Here is an 18,111-nt window from a genome sequence, read left to right as displayed (position 1 = left end):
AGAACTTCTTCCCTAGTTTATCCTTCCCTTGTTATTCTGAGTGACATTTGATTATATAACACCCCTTGTATAAGTGACCCACACAAAACTTTCTGCCAGCCAGTAGCAGCAATTCCACATTTGAGAATGTGTCTGGTTTTTTTTTTTTAATTTATAACAACAACATACTCATCTGGATTAGCAGGGATCTGCTAAGAACAAGCTCCTGTGTGAACTAAGTTAACACAGGTCAAGGGCTCAGACCAGTCACAGGCATAGTAAGCGGAAATTGAGTGATGGTATTCCCCTTATTTATGAAGGTACGTAAACTTTGAGTTTTACTTATATCTGCTCCAAAGCACACAACTCATAGGATTCTGTGGAGAAGCACACACTGAATACTTCATAGTAAAGTACACATGAAAAAAAATCCAAGAGCTGTTGTTTTTTCCTCTCTTAACTTTCTGATAGCTGCACTGTGAGGAGTTAGACCTTGATAATAGTTAGATCTGACATGTGCTTGGCCCCAGATATTCAGGTCTCTGGGAAGCCTTCTGTTGTTAAGGACCTATCTTGCCTATGGATCTATGCCTCACGACAGATGCCAGTGCACATGTAAGTTTATGGGGTCAAGATTTAGCTGAGAGGCAGAGCACTTGTCCAGGATGCCCAAGGCTTAATCCCAGCACATCAAGAAAACAATGAAAAGCTTCTCCTGTGAACTAAGTGTTTGAGCACCTAGTTGGAGTGCTATGTAACTTGTAACATCCTTGAGAGGTATTTTCATACCTCTTTGGGACCTTTATCAGTGGAAGAGAAAACCTGAAATCCTTTGGAAAACCTAACATAAACTGGATGATATCATGGGAGGAAATCATTGTTTTCCTCTTATTTTTTCCCTGTCTCCCCTACCCTCTCCTATTTCCACATCTCTTTCCCTTTCTTCTTCTTCTCTCTTCTCTCCCTCTTCCCTTCTCTTCCTTCTCTTCTCTTCCTTCATTTACTTAATTTTCTTCCCTTTTCTGACTGTCTACCAGATATCCAGGAATGTCTGGACCAGATCTCTCTGTTCTACTGCAAATACAATTTTCAGTTCTTTTGAGAGATGGAAAGAGGAACTTAACAGCTGAAATTTCATTTGGAAGGGTGATTACTCAGCATGAAGATGCCCTGTGTTTTGATGTAGTTTTGTGAGGCCAGTTGCTCTCGCAGGTCTTGGCTCCCCAGCTCTGAAAGCCAGCTGTACCTGTGAGGCAAAGGAGGAATTCAAACATCTCCTTAAAGCATGAACAAGTTTGTCATTACAAGAAAGCAAAAACAGAAGACTTTCCACTTCTCAGGCAGCTCTGTGTGGTCACTTATGCTATGAAAATGTTCCATTAGTTGATTGAATATGGGTCACTTCCACAGGAGCAGTGTATGGAGGTGTATGGCACCTAAAAGGACCAAGCAACAGGACATCAAGGGGGATGCTGATGTTCCAGAGAGGCAGGTGGTTCATCTTTTTGCTAGAACATCACTTGGGCTGCCCCTCTTTCTTCTCCATGGCCTGTTACTTGCTTATGAAGAAATTGAAGTCAGCTTTTCTAGAAAATGAGGTTAAACGAACAGGCATTATATCAGACCCCAGAAATGTGCTTTATTCTTTTGTCATCAACAAACAAACTGGGATATAATATGGGCAAACTAAATATAAACTGACTCTAGCTTGGGAAAATCAGATGGATAGCTACTGTATTGGAGGATGCTATTACTAGCTTTATTTTTAAAATTATCAGCTAATTATTTGTTTATGGGCATGAGTGATGCACATGCAGAGGCCATAGGACAACTTGTTTGGGTTGGTTCTCCCCTGCATCTCTGTTTCCCAGGCACTGAACTCAGTTTGTCAGGGCTGACAGAAAGTGCCTTTACCCACTGAGCCCTCTCACTTTTCCTGGTATTGACTTCCTTTTGTACCGTTGAAGCTGGTAGTTTCTTATAGTTTCCCTCTTATCTGTTATTGCTGTGGTACAGAAAATCTTATCTTTGCTGGAACTTCTGAAATAGAATCCTTTTGTATTACTTCTACTAAACTTTTTCCTAACAATGCCTGGTGACATCAGACTCACAGTTTCTGGCTTCTTCACCCTGCTTGACCTCACGCTTGAATTTACTCCTTTGAAAATTAGGGGCTGCCTCTTTTCCTGTGATTGTTTACCCACCTACCACATTTTACTGCTTCTTCTTCCTTGTGTGCATGAGTCTGTGGGCATGTGGATGCACATGCACATGCACATGCACACTGTATGGTTTTGTCAAGATCTTGCATCCAATGCTTCCCTCACAATGGCTGGTGTCTTAAAGTGAATGGAAGTGGAAGAAGTGTTTCATGTAGTAACATATCTTGTCTACAATGAAAATATTTGTTACTGAGCAGATCAAGTCAATCAGGTTTTGCTATCTGCTTGCATACATTTGTCAAAGTGAGACCAGACAAGCCTATATCAGAATAATCCTGCTAATGGCCATATATTTTCAAAGGCATATGGTCTAAGATAGTCACCTAGATTTTCTGACTTTTAACCTGATGGGCAAATGATAAATATAAAAGCTTAAGTTCAGGTTCAGGCAGATATTTAACTCAATGGTTTTTTTCTATATTCTTTGTTTACATTCCAAATGCTTTCCCCTTTCCAGCTTCCCACCTCCACATATGTCCCATTAGCCCTCTTCCCTCCGCCCATTCCCCAATCACCCCCTCCCTTTCCTCTGTCCTGGTAATCCCCTACAAAGCTGAATCAAGCCTTTCTAGGACCTGGGCCCTCTCCTTCCTTCTTCTTGGGAATCATTTGATATATTAATTGTGTCTTGAGTATTCAGAGCTTCTGGGTTAATTAATATCCACTTATCAGTGACTGCTTTCCATGTGTGTTCTTTTGTGAATGAGTTACCACACTTAGGATGATATTTTCCAGTTCCAACCATTTGCCTAAGAATTTCATGAATTCATTCTTTTTAATTGATGAGTAGTATTCCATTGTGTAAATATACCACATTTTCTGTATCCATTCATCCACTGAGGGACATCTGGGTTCTTTCCAGCTTCTGGCTATTATAAATAAGGCTTCTATGAACATAGTGGAGCATGTGTCCTTATTGCATGCCAGGGAATCCTCTAGGTATATACTCAGGAGTGGTATAACAGTATGGCACTTTGTAAGTGCCATGCCCAGTTTTCTGAGGAACTGCCAAACTATTTCCAGAGTGGTTATACCAGCTCGCAACCCCACCAGCAGTGGAGGAGTGTTCCTCTTTCTCCTTAACTTTGCCAATACCTGCTGTCTCCTGAGATTTTAATTTTAGCCATTCTGACTGGTGTGAGGTGAAATCTAAGGGTGGTTTTGATTTGCATTTCCCTAATGACTAATGATGTTGAACATTTCTTAAGGTGTTTCTCAGCCATTCAAAGTTCGTCAGGTGAAAATTCTTTGTTTAACTTCGTACCCCATTTTTAATAGGGTTATTTGGCTCTCTGGAGTCTACCTTCTTAAGTTCTTTGTATATATTGGATATTAGGCCTCTGGTGGATGTAGGGTTGGTGAAGATCTTTTCCCAATTTGTTGGTTGCTGTTTTGTCCTTTTGACAGTGTCTTTTGCCTTACAGAAACTTTGTAATTTTATGAGGTCCCATTTGTCAATTCTTGATCTTAGAGCATAAGCTATTAGTGTTCTGTTCAGGAACATTTTCCCTGTGCCCATGTCCTCAAGGGTCTTCCCCAGTTTCTTTTCTATTAGTTTCAGTGTGTCTGGTTTTATGTGGAGGATCTTGATCTACTTGGAGTTGAGCTTAGTACAAGGAGATAAGAATGGATAAATTTGCATTCTTCTGTGTGCTGACCTCCACTTGAGCCAGCACCATTTGTTGAAAAGGCTATCTTTTTTCCACTAGATGGTTTCAACTCCTTTGTCAAAGATCAAGTGACCATAGGTGTGTGGATTCATTTCTATGTCTTCAATCCTATTCCATTGATTTACCTGCCTGTCACTGTACCAATAACATGCAGTTTTTAACACTATTGCTCTGTAGTACTGCTTGAGGTCTGGCATACTGATTCCTCCAGAAGTTCTTTTACTGTTGAGAATAGTTTTAGCTATCCTGGGTTTCTTGTTATTTCAGATGAATTTGAGAATTGATCTTTTTAACTCTATAAAGAACTGAGTTGGGATTTTGATGGGGATTGCATTGAATCTGCATATTGCTTTTGGCAAGATGGCCATTTTTACTATATTAATCCTGCCAATCCAGGAGCATGGAAGATTTTTCCATTTTCTGAAGTCTTCTTCAATTTCCTTCTTCAGAGACCTGAAGTTCTTGTCACACAGATCTTTCACTTGTTTGGTTAGAGTCACACCAAGATGCTTTATATTGTTTGTGGCTATTGTGAATGATGTCATTTCCCTAATTTCTTTCTCAGCCTGCTTATCCTTTGATTACAGGAAGGCTACTGATTTTCTAGAGTTAATTTTATATTCAGTCACTTTGCTGAAGTTGTTTTTCAGCTATAGGAGTTCTTTGGTGGAATTTTTGGGGTCCCTTAAGTATACTATCATATCATCTGCAAACAGTGATTGTTTCACTTCTTCCTTTCCAATTTGTATCCCTTTGACCTCCTTATGTTGTCTAATTGCTCTAGCTAGTACCTCAAGTACTATAACTAAAAGATATGGAGAGAGGGGACAGCCTTGTCTAGTCCCTAATTTTAGTTGGATTGCTTCAAGTTTCTCTCCATTTAGTTTGATGTTGACTACCGGTTTGCTGTATATTGCTTTTACTATGTTTAGGTATGGGCCTTGAATTCCTGTTCTTTCCAAGACTTTTAGCATGAAAGGATGCTGGATTTTGTCAAAAGCTTATTCAGCATCTAATGAAATGACCATGTGGTTTTTTTTTTCTTTGAATTTGTTTATATAGTGGATTGCATTGATGAATTTCCGTATGTTGAACCATCCCTGCATCCCTGGGATGAAGCCTACTTGATCATGGTGAATGATCATTTTGCTGTGTTCTAGGATTTGGGTGGCAAGAATTTTATTGAGTATTTTTGCATCGATATTCATTAGGGAAATTGGTCTGAAGTTCTTTTTCTTTGTTCGATCTTTGTGTGGTTTTGGTATCAGCATAACTGTGGCTTCATGGAACTAGTTGAATAGTATTCCTTCTGTTTCTATTTTGTGGAATAGTTCCAAGAGTATTGGTGTTAGGTCTTTTTTTTTTTTTTTTTTTTTTTTTTTTTTTTTTTTTTTTTTTTTTTTTGCCTGTGCCAAAATTTTGAGTGAGAGTTGTACATTTTAGAAAATATAGCAGTTTTAAAATCAGGTACCTCCCTGCTGAAAGCTGTTTGGGCTAGATTTTTATAAGCTGTTTTTCATTGTTGAGTGAAATTTCCTGGATTAAATCTTTTAATTTGTGGATGTTATTGTCCCTGGTTAAAGTTTGAAAGGTTCTTTTTATTCTAAGAAGAGGTTCCTAGGAAAGTCTTGGTGCATGGGTGAGTTCAGCACCCATGGTACAGAGATCGAGTGCCATTTTAAGCAGGAAGTAATCCACACCCTGCATGCGGACCTCATAATTACAGATAGGAGAGTACACGTGTAGTAACTGCTATCTGTCTTCATGTCTGCAGGCCATCTGTGTGACTCACATGTGTGATTTCAGTGAAGATGAGACATGGGACCTCCCTACACCTGTCACCTCCACAGTGTGCCTGCTGTGGTAGCTCCTTGGACAGGGTGTTGGGACCTCTGGTCCTCACAGCCTAGCTGGTGCCATGTTTTTGACTAAACCTTATCTACTGAGCAGGAGGTGGTGTGTGTGTGTGTGTGTGTGTGTCACTTTGAACTCATTAAGTAGCTGAGGATAACCTTGAACTTTAGTCTTTTGCCTCTACTATCCCAGTGCTGGGATTATAAGATTCTGCTACTGCACTTGATTTGTGGTACCAATTGAACCCAGTGAACCCAGAACTGTATGTATACCAGGCAAGGACTGCCCCAACTTACCATATCCCCTGTGCATTACTCCTCTTTGGTAGGAACAGCTTTCTCTCTCTCTCTCTCTCTCTCTCTCTCTCTCTCTCCTCCTCCTCCTCCTCCTCCTCCTCCTCCTCCTCCTCCTCCTTCTCCTCCCCCACCTTGTGTGTATGTGTGTGTGTGTGTGTGTGTGTGTGTGTGTTGCTCTTCACAATTTCATGGATGGTGGTTAGTTATGATTCCCACTCAAGATGCACATGTATATAGTTGACGTGATACATTGTGTGATATAGAGAAAGGCATGTGGGAAGGAATGTGACTCTACACAAACTTTCTTATAGTTTCTCATAGGCACAGTTGGTCTTTGGTCTTTTGAAAAAATAGTTTTAAAAGGTAGCTTGCTCTGCCTAGAGTACTATTAGATTTGAAAGATGTCATATTATGGATTACAACATGATTCTGTAGCACCATGAAGTCCTTGGGTATTGTGTTATAAACGTGGATATTGAGGAGTGAAAACCCTTTGAACCACCACGAATTCATGAGAGATCTTCATAATTAAGTGCTAAATTGGCACAGCTGTGGCCTTTGAGGTGGTAATGTCCTGCTAATCATCCCTCATTTAAACCTGCTAATGCCTCTCTCCTACCTAGACCCTGTTGTAGTCCAGCATGCTGCGTTCAATGCTTCCAGCTTTTCTGAACAATTTGAGTGCCTGGGGACTCCCAGGTGTACCAGCTTTGTTAATTATCAAACATTTACTCTTGTCTTTCAAAGAGGTGATGTGCAGAATTCATTGACACAGGAATAGTCATTGTTTTGCCAAGGTGCTTAGATGAAGTTCTGTGGGGGAGGGGAAAGAACAGCCCAAAAACAGGGCAGGGAAGGTGGCACCATGGGCAATCTTTGATGTGCAAGTGTGAAGTCCTGAGTTCTGGTGCCAAGTGAAAATCCAGGTCTGAGACAGGATCACAGAGTTCATGGCCAGCAGTGTAGTCTGTGAACTTCAGGTTTAAGGAGAGATCCTGTCTCAAAAATGATATGGAAAGTGATGAGAAAGACATCCAAAAGACAGTAGCAAGCCCATTAACATATACGCTCACCCACACATTTTTTTTTAAAAGACTTTTAAAAAAGACCTGGAATAATGAATATCCATGGGAAAAATGAGAACATTGAAAGAGTATTTCCAGACTGGCAATATTATGACTGAGGTTTTGAAGCCATGTAAAGAGGAAAACATGAAGTGAGTTTTCCATGTATTCTGTCTAGTATTTCCCTCCCACAATGTGTACTGAAGATCACGGGTCATGAGCCCAGAGTTATGCTGTCACCGAGGGAGCATAGAAACATCAGAACAACGGTTTTTGCCAGCTGGTGGGCGAAATCCTTCAGGGTTGCTGTTCAGTCAGGACATTAGCAGCAACAACTCCCCTGCACCACTTTGATGCCCCTTTAAGGCAGGGAGAAGCTGACCCCCAGGGGTATTGGTGCTTTGCCAGAGGCCACAGGCCATCTGCTCTGTCTGAAAGCTTGCTGTGGGTATCTTCCTATGTCTTGGCCAACCAGCAGCTTCTCTCTTAATTTGCACCTCTAAGATTCTGAGCCTTCATGACAATGCATGCTTTTCTTAATTGGGGAGATAAAATTATATTTTATTGGCATTTTTTTCAGCTTAGAAGACAGGTTTTTAAATAATCGGGTCTCGGTGATTCTTTGGAGTAGGAGGGTTCTTTCAGTCCAAAGATAGGAAAACCAAGAATTTTTCCATGTGGCTTTTGCCTAACCACCTATCAGAACTGGATTCCAAGTCCCTTCTTTTCTCTTTGCTGTCAAGCTATCAAGATTGAAAATAGCATCCACTTTAAGAACACATTTTTGAGTGGCCTCCATGTTCCCTGAAGGTTGCTTGAAACACACTGGAAGGAGGTGTAAAATTAAACAAACTTGTTTGCCTTCCTGACAGGAACCTACGATCCTAACAGAAAACCAAAATGACAGGCCCACACCCAGAACTAAAACTCTCTCCATATCTATATACATGTGTTTAACTTTCTGGAAACAGTTGAAGTTAACATATGCATAAATATAAATAAATGGGAAAATGCAACACATACTTCTATGCAAACAGGAGCCAAATCCCCGTGTCCCAAGTTGGAGGCAAGCTATGAATCCAGCCACAGGAATATAAATGTTTGTCTTCTACAAAAGAAAAGCCCTGTGTCAATGAATATTTTATATCAATTCATTTTTCTGTTTGCATAACTCCGTATTAATTTGAAGCAACTGTTACTTCTGTCTTTTTAATATCTTTGTCATCGTCAGGCAGCGTGGTATGTTAGAAATGAATATTTGAGAGCATGGAGAAACCTGGGTTCTAAAACAGACTTTAAACATTTTGTAATTCTGTGGCTTCAGGAAAGATGCTAAACTTCTCATTTGTCTTATCAAAACCATTGTTCAAGAAACCTTGGTCATGTGACACAGGCAGTATAGACAAAGTTCCAAGTGTCATGTGACTGAGTAGATGCACCATGAGGAGGAGATATTGTTCTCTGTCAGCTCAAAGTGTGTTAAAGTGTGTGTGTGGTGGGGTCAGGTGGGGGGAGAGTTGTCATCTACTAAAGTGGGGCCTGGGGAGGTAGCTGTCATCTGCTTCAAGTGCTTGCTGTGTAGAGCACCTGAATTCTGTCATCTTGACTCCAAGTAAAAATTAGCCAGACATGGTAGTGCACACTTGTACTCCCAGTGCTAGGGAAGCAGAGACAGGAGGATTTCTGGGGCTGACCTTCAGTTAGCTTAGACTACTTGAGAACTGCAGGCCAAAGAGGGGCCCTGTCTCAATGAAGAAAAGGTGTATGGGGCTGAAGAGATAGTTTATCGATTAAGAGCACTGGCTGCTTTTGCCTAGGACTTGGATTAAGTTCCCAGCATCCATGTGGCAGCTAACAACCATCCTTACTTCCAGTTCCAAGGGATCAAATGTCCTTTTCTGACCTCTGAGGACATTGGTATACATATGGTACACATGCATAGATGTAGGCAAAATTATATATATATATATATATATATATATATATATATATATATATATATGTATATATATTAAGAATAATACCTAAATCTTTTTCCCCACATGTTTTTGAGTCAGGGATTCTCTGAGTAGCCCTGACCATCATGAAACTCACTCTGTAACCAGGCTGGCCTCTAACTCAGAAATATTCCTGCCTCTGCCTACTGAGTACTGTGATTAAAGGCAGGAGCAACCACATCCAGTAATAGCTAAATCTTGAAATGATCAAAAGCTGATTATTTTGTACTTTTAACTTCATCATAGTCTTTTTTCCTTTTTTTCATGGTGGATAAATGAATTCAACTTTCTATATTAAAATATTGAGAACCATTAAAAATGAAAATAATCAATAGTGACAGTGTGAAACCCTAAGTGAAGCTACCGTAAACCAGCTGAAACACGTTTTTTTAGATGTGCATTGATAGGAATAAAGTGATTTTATTTAAAAATAATTTTTACAAAGTGGACAGCATGTGAGCAGTAACACTTAGTTGACCTCTGACCTGCACCCCAGTGTGTGTGTGTGTGTGTGTGTGTGTGTGCGCGCGCACACACACACACACACACTCACAGACACATGGTAAGGCATTAGCTATGGGCAGTGAGCATGGTACATCCTACCTAGGAAGATGGTGGAGGTGACCGGTGGAAGGGGAGGAAGCCTTTGATGTTCGCCTGGCCCCATGCTTGAGGAAGATGTCCTCCTGACAGCTCTTCCTCTCTCTCCTCACATAGAATGTCCCCCCGGACCTGTCTATCTGTACCTTTGTGCTGGAGCAGTCCCTGTCAGTACGGGCCCTGCAGGAGATGCTGGCCAACACGGTGGAGAAGTCAGAAGGGGTGAGTACCCATTTTCTGTAGACTTGTGGTTTTTTAAATTTTTTTTTAAACTAAACTTAGCTGTGTGTGAATCTTTGTTTGCCTGGGTATTGTAATTTTTTTCTAAGTGGGTTTTTCTTCACGTGGTTCCTTATATTTGATTACCTAGCTAGAAGGCTTGGGATGTCTTAAAGACATCAAAAACAATGCAAGCTCCTCCTGCTTCATGCTCATGTGTGCTGTCTGTGTGCATTGCTGTGACTCCTGCTTCATGCTCATGTGTGCTGTCTGTGTGCATTGCTGTGACTCCTGCTTCATGCTCATGTGTGCTGTCTGTGTGCATTGCTGTGACTCCTGCTTCATGCTCATGTGTGCTGTCTGTGTGCATTGCTGTGACTCCTGCTTCATGCTCATGTGTGCTGTCTGTTGTGACTCCTGCTTCATGCTCATGTGTGCTGTCTGTGTGCGTTGCTTTGCCTTACATGTGCCCGTATCACAGTGTGACTACTACTGGCTTTGTGTCTGGCTGTTTGTCATTGAGCTCCATGTCACTTCAAACACCCTTCCCCTTCCCTTTGTCACTAATACAATTTCATGGCACCATTTTATATTTTAAAAAATGAAATTACAGCAGTAGCTTCAGCAAGTTGTAACCTGTAATTTTGAAAACACCAAAACCATCTTCTGAAAATGAAAATTCCCATTCTGTCTCCTAATGGTGAAAATTTTCTTTGAAAGCCTATTGGATTATTTTAGTTATTTTTTCAGAAGACACAGGATTACTGCTTTCTGGAATATTACTGGTTCTTAATCAGTTCATTAAAATTTTCATATAATCAGAAAGATAAATGACCACCTTACAACTTCCCATTTATCAAGATATTTCACAGTCTAAAAAACTATTTGTTTCCAGGAATACAACTAGCACTTTATTTGGCCATTATTGACTATGTGTTCTTATTGCTGAGCTTCTTCTTCAGTTTGTATAAATAAAGAGACTTAAAAAATATTGTCATGATACAATCAGTGGAACAGCGGGGAAGGAAGTCCTTCTGCCACTATCTGCACAGGGGAGCTGGGCAGTTCCACAGCCTTTGGTGCACACTCCAGGACAGAGTGATTCCCCAGCAGTGCTTTCACTTCTGAGCGCAGAGGTGAGATCTCTACCTCCTCTTTGGAGGGGAACAGCTAGGAGCACACAGGACATAAGATCTGTGGAGCAGCTGGGACAGAGGTCTTCAGGCTGCCATTTACACCAGGGAGCCAGGTGGCTCCACAGCCTTCCACGCACAGACTCTGCCAGAAGAGAGTTGGCCTCCCAGGAGTACAGACACAGACTTACAGGCCCACAGGACGGACAAGCTCCACCCAGAGACAGCAAGACCAGCTAACACCAGAGATAACTAGATGGCAAAAGGCAAGCACAAGAACCCTACCAATAGAAACCAAAGCTACTTGGCAACATCAGAACCCAGTTCTCCCACCACAGCAAGTCTTGGATACCCCAACACACCGGAAAAGCAAGAGTTGGATTTAAAATTGTATCTCATGATGCTAATAGAGGGCTTCAAGAAAGACTTAAATAACTCCCATAAAGAAATACAGGAGAATGTGGGTCAACAGGTAGAAGCCCTTAAAGAGAAAACACAAAAAAAATTACTTAAAGAATTATAGGAAAACACACACAATCAAGTGAAGGAACTGAACAAAACTATCTAGGATCTAAAAGTAGAAGTCGAAACAATAAAGAAATCACTAAGTGAGACACCTCTGGATATAGAAAACCTTGGAAAGAATTCAGGAGTCATAGATGCAAGCATCAACAACAGAATACAAGAGATAGAAGAGAGAATCTCAGGTGCTGAAGATACCATAGAAAACATTGATTCAACAGTCAAAGAAAATGCAAAATGCATAAAGCTGGTAACCCAAAACATCCACAAAAGCCAGGACACAATAAGAAAACCAAACCTAAGGATTATAGATATAGAAGAGAGCAAAGATTTACAACTTAAAAGGTCAGTAAATATCTTCAACAAAATTATGGAAGAAAACTTCCCTAACTTAAAGAAAGAGATGCCCATGAACATACAAGAAGCCTACAAAACTCCAAACAGACTAGACCACACCAGAAAGTCCTCCTGGAACATAATAATCAAAACACCAAATGCACTAAACAAAGAAAGAATATTAAAAGCAGTAAGTGGAAAAGGGCAAGTAACTTATAAATGCAGATCTATCAGAATTACACCAGATTTTTCACCAGAGATGATGAAAGCTAGAAGATCCTGGGCAGATCTTATACAGACTATAAGAGAACACAAATGTCAGCCCAGGCTACTATACCCAGCAAAACTCTCAATCACCATAGATGGAGAAACCAAGATATTCCATGATAAAACCAAATTTACACAATATCTCTCTACATATCCAGCCCTACAAAGGATAATAGATGGAAAACACCAACACAAGGAGGGCAACTATACCCTAGAAAAAGCAAGACAGTAATCTTCAAATAAACCCAAAAAGAAGATACCTGCACAAACATAAAAATGATATAAAAAATAACAGTAAGCAACAATCATTGTTCCTTAATATCTCTTAACATCAGTGGACTCAATTTCCCAATAAAAAGACATAGACTAACAAATATTTTTCATGTAAATCTTCAATTTTATCAGTTAATGTTTGTAACTCCTCTTTCAATTAATTTAGTAATGTTATTTATTTACTTATTCGATATATTTTTTATTTACATTTCAAATGATTTCCCCTTTTCTGGCCCCCCACTCCCTGAAAGTCACTTAAATCCCCTTCCCTCCCCCTGTTCTCCCACCCACCCCTTCCCACTTCCCTGTTCTGGTTTTGCCTTATACTGCTACACTGAGTCTTTCCAGAACTAGGGGCCACTCCTCCGTTCTTCTTGTACCTCATTTGATGTGTGGATTATGTTTTGGGTATTCCAGTTTTCCAGGCTAATATCCACTTATTAGTGAGTGCATACCATGATTGATCTTTTGAGACTAGGTTACCTCACTTAGTATGATATTCTCCAGCTCCATCCATTTGCCTAAGAATTTCATGAATTCATTGTTTCTAATGGCTGAATAGTACTCCATTGTGTATATATTCCACATTTTTTGCATCCATTCTTCTGTTGAGGGATACCTGGGTTCTTTCCAGCTTCTGGCTATAATAAATAGGGCTGCTATGAACATAGTGGAGCATATATCCTTATTACATGATGGGGAATCGTCTGGGTAAATGTCCAGGAATGTTTTTATGTCTGAATTCATTTTTACAATAATCTTCAATTTTAACATGTTTTCCCATATATTTCTTCTATTTTATCAGAAATGTTTTCCATGTAAATCTCTGATTTTATCACAAAATATTTTTCATTCCCCCTCCAATTCATTTAGAAAGGTTTTTTATATCTACCATTTTTATCTGTATAATCCTTCATGAAATAGTCCATTTTAACATATTTGTCTATATATTTCTTGAATTTTATCAGAAATATTTTCCATGTGATCTTCAATTTTAACTGAAAATTCTTTCAGTCAACTTAGAATTCTTTTTATGCCTACCATTTTATGTGTATAATTTTCCATGATAATCTTTAATTTTAATATGTTTTCTATATATTTCTTCAATTTTAACAGAAATACTTTCCATAAATCTTCAACTTTATCAGAAAATGTTTATAATTCCACTTTCAATCAACTTGGGAATACTTTTATGCCTACCATTATTATATCTATATAAAATTTTCCATGATAATCTTCAATTTTAACATGTTTTTCTATATTTTCTACAATTTTATCAGAAATATTTTCCATGTAATTCTTCAATTCTATCATAAATGTTTCTATTTCATTTTTCAATTAATTTAGCAACATTTTTGTCTACCACTTTACTCTCTAGTTTTCCATGGAAATTGTTAATTTTAATGTGTTTCTCTATATATCTCTTCTATTTTATCAGAAATATTTTCCATGTAAGTCTTCAATTTTATCATAAGATGTTTTTACTTCCTTTTTCAATAAAAGAACATGCTTTTCAAAAAAAGAAAAATATTCTTGTTTAACATTTCTCTACATATTCCCTAATTTGGGCCATTAATGTTTGTAATCCAATGAATGGTTATGAAATATAAACATAGTTTGATAGAGACAGGAGAGATGGCTCAGCAGTTAAGAGCACTGGCTGCTTCTTTCCCAGAGGTCCTGAGTTCAATTCCCAGCAACCTCATGACAGCTCACAACCATCTGTGATGGGATCTGATGACCTCTTCTGATGTGTCTAAAGACAGCAACAAGTTTACTCATATACATAAAATAAATAAAAAAGGAAAATAGAAGGTTTGTTATCTCAGTCACCTACAAAAATAGCATGATAGATTGGCACAGGCTTCTCTTTCTTATTTGACCTGTGCAGTGTTTATTTGTTATTTCTTGTCTTTCACAACCCATTCTCAATCCCAACCTTCAGTTTTCCATTAAAGAATAGTATTTTCCATATTAAAAATATATTGTCATAAAGTTTCACATGGTGACTGATCAGCTATGCCACATATTAACTTTTTTAGCCTTAAGATTTTCAAACACACCTTGAAACTTTTTTTTCCATCAGTTTTAAATTTTCACGTGTGCGATATGTGTGTGACCAATCCGGACAAACCATTTATGGCTATTTTCCTGAAAGTTTTATATTTGTCTGCAATTCTTTAGAAATAAAATGAAAAAAAAAGTCTACCAAGAATGATTCCGTTTCCAGGTTTCCTTTTAAGGCACAAGTTGGAGCGTGAGTGTTAACAGGGCCTTACTATACCCATCTCACAATATTATGGTTTTACATAGCAAATTTAGTTGATTTAAAAATTACATCTCAGAAATTCTGTGAGGGAGTGTGCTTGCATAGTGTTGGTAGGAGTGAACATTACTCTAATGATTGTCGGAGACAGTTTGAAGATGCCCCCAAAATGAGAAATACAACTGTCACATGGTCTAGCAATTCCACTACAAGGTATAGATCCCTAGGAAAAAAATGATGGGTTGAAGATAGAAAAGTTTTAACATAATGACTAAATACGGCGAAGAACAGTGATTTTATTCACTGTTAAACGGAAAGCTCTTTTACCAGCCCACAGGCATGTTACGTGCTTTCTGTTATTTAAAAGTCACCTTTGGTGACTACAAAATACAGACTTCCCATATCAAAAGGTCTGAAGTTTTTAGAATTTATCTTCCATTTGTCAAGGCTTTCCATTCTCCTGCGGTGAAGCTAAGTTACGAGAAGATGAAATATGTGCTGAAACTGGCTTCTTTCTGGAGCAGCCTCTCGTGGCTTTTAAATAGCACAGGCACGCCCATTCGGAAATTTAAATAGCACAGGCACGCCCATTCGGAAATTTAAATAGCACAGGCACGCCCATTCGGAAATTGAATCTGTCTTTACAAACAAAACTCTAAACAACTGTTTGTGTTTATGTATACTGCTTTTCAATTGTTGTGGATTCTGGCTTACCTCAGTCTCAGTGTTAAATTTTTATATTGCAAAGCTGCCTTTTCTAAACGCTGAATCCCTGAGGCTGAACTAGCTAAGTTCTGATATCCCATGCCCAGAGGAAACAATTTAAAATAGCATTTAGGGAGTTGTGTTTTTAACCTTTTATTGTTAGAATTCTGGACACACACACACACACACAGACACACTGCTGCAATGCTTTTACTTAGTCAAATTTAGTTTTGAATTGTTCTCTAACTTGAATATTTCTACCACACATCCCTGTGAGAAGTTAGATCAGCGTCTTTCAAAGCCCCACGTGGTTGTCACAAATGTTAGCTAGGATGTAGAGTGTGGCTAGACTCTCCTATAGTATCATTTCTCAATCTATAGGCTTCTACCTGTTTGGGAATAAAATGACACGTTCACGGGGAGCTAAGGCCATCAGAAAATACAGATTAATTGAGATTCACATTTGGGGTCCTTAAGGAAGACTATGGATGGAGAGCCACAGGTGGTCCACTGTGACTTCTTTAAAATGGATTCTAGATATCAGGAAGTGTAGGACCAGATGTGAGTTCATGTACAATTTTTCAGAACCTGAGAATAAAAGCAGTCCTTGGTCAGCAGGTGTTCCTATAAAAGTATTTGGAATCCTACCAAATAAACATGAAAGATGAGTACTTTGGAAAATTCTATTCAATCTGGACTCCTGAGAATATATACAGATATGGAGGAGTAGAACTGAATATGTTTGTTAGTAGAAAAGAATTCCGGAAACTAATAGCAACTCCTAAAAGGCCAGGTTTATATCAAGTATTGGGTGTGCTTTGGTAAGTGGTTTGCAAGATTGTTTCTGCACATGGAACCTTGGTCTTCATTTAGTGTGCATACTGAAAATGGGCACTTAGAAAAGTCAAAGCATGGGGAATCATTAAATTTACTGAAATAAAACCTATATCTTGTTCGAATGACCCCTAATAGGATTTTATTTACAGAAAACCTAAGTCCTTGGAACTATTATATATTTTTTCACTTGGTAAAGCACTGCTTTGGGGAACAAAATGCCCTCATAGTACACCTTATATTCACTGAGTACGGTTTATCCAATTAATATACTGAGGCAGATAAGAAAAAACCCTGGAGACACAGCTGCTAGACTGTATCCTCACAACTTCAAAAGTCTCTGAAACTGTCGAGCATTGGAAGACTCTGTCTTTAAATGGATCTGTGACTACTACTTGGAGGACATTGACCGCTGGGGAAAAAAATCTACAAGCCATGAATGAGCCAGAGCTGTTTGTTCATTAGTTTTGAAATTATGTGATGAATGAAAACTGAATTTCAAGAAGTTTGTGTCCTTTTTTAACAGAAGAGAAACCATCCTTGTTTGGCACAAAATTTCTTCTCAAGTTGATACCTTTGATACACAGGAAAAACAGTGGCTGAAGTATTATTCAAAGTTAAATAAAATGAAAACTTGTCAGTTTTATCAGAAAAAAAAAAGATTCACAACTATAGTAAAACATACAGTTACGAAGTTTCAATGAAACTAATTTTATGATTGGGATCACCACAGCATAAAGAACTGTATTAGAAGGCCACAGCATTAGGAAGGTTGAGAACCACTGTCTGATATAGGAGGGGTGGTGTGAACAGTTTGGGGTATATTATAATGGATCTTTAGGAGGTCTAGGTTAGGAAGTCTTCTTGGGTTGTGACTATTTCCCAACATGGCTTATGGCTGTTTCGCCCTTTAATGGCCCTGTTACCCTTTGGCATGCATATGTCATCAACTCAGGGCTAGGCTGTGCACCTGGCAATGCTGCTGGCCTGACAGGAAATGAGTCTCCTGAACTCAGCAGATATGCATATCCTCTTTCCCCAGACACATAATACCTCTCTAAACCAAAAGCATTCTGGATTATTTCATCCACAGTGATAAGAGAGTCCATTGTGTGGTAAAACAGAGATAGAGCTCTGAGATACTTGTACATTTCATTGAATTCCATTAGTGTTTGCTATTCAGAGAATCACAGCAGTGAAGGGCAACGAGCAGCGGCCCACAGGTGAAGGAGGAGCAGCTGCCCCTTCAGGTGAAGATGCTGAGGGCAGAGAGCACCCAGCAAGGGTGCATCGGTTGGGCTGTGTCCACTGCATCTTGCTCCAGGTTTTAGGTTTTTTTCTGACCTCTGCACATACACATCTTTCCTTCTGCAATCCTGGATTTCCCATGGCTCTTAGTTCTTGTCTGCCTCTGAACTCGTCAGGGTGGGTTGCTTCTTCCTAGGTCAGCTTGTGGGGGTTGCTCTAACAGCGTTCAGAGGCAGGGCTTGAGGAGCCCAGCACTGCCCTATCTTAGCTCTGTCTTCCCCTCAGAGGGAAGGTATGTCATCAAGTTTGAGTAATGACCAAATGATGCTGGGTGTAGAAGAGTTACTACTCACTAAAGTGACTTTCAACAGTCATACCTAAAATCCTAGCACTCAGAAGAATTGCCATGAGTTTGAGTCCAGCCTGGGGCTACATAGTAGATTCTAAGAAAGTCTGGGCTACAGTGTGATATCCTGTCTCTGAACAAACAGAGTTCTAGTCATATTCTTTTCTTAATTCTCATACATGAGCAACCCAAATGGGATTCCTGGACCTCATTCCTGCCTACCTTTTCTCTGATTTTGGTGGCTTCCTTCCTTTATGGAATCTTGGCTAATCCATACCCT

General features: G+C 39.3%; 1 protein-coding gene and 1 pseudogene across 1 annotated transcript in view; both read left to right on the top strand.

Annotated features, from left to right (window-relative positions):
- The window catches only part of Ryr2 (ryanodine receptor 2), a 466,338-nt gene that overhangs the window by 32,636 nt on the left and 415,591 nt on the right, over positions 1-18,111 (top strand). The window contains exon 3 of the mRNA XM_052156653.1: positions 9,800-9,904. Within this exon, the coding sequence (XP_052012613.1) occupies positions 9,800-9,904 (105 nt within the window). The remainder of the gene's footprint in view (positions 1-9,799; positions 9,905-18,111) is intronic.
- Positions 15,870-16,680, top strand: LOC127665189 (dimethyladenosine transferase 2, mitochondrial-like; annotated as a pseudogene).

The sequence above is a fragment of the Apodemus sylvaticus genome, chromosome 14 (assembly GCF_947179515.1).
Source record: "Apodemus sylvaticus chromosome 14, mApoSyl1.1, whole genome shotgun sequence".
Lineage (NCBI taxonomy): Eukaryota > Metazoa > Chordata > Mammalia > Rodentia > Muridae > Apodemus > Apodemus sylvaticus.
This window is presented reverse-complemented; position numbering and strand designations above follow the sequence as displayed.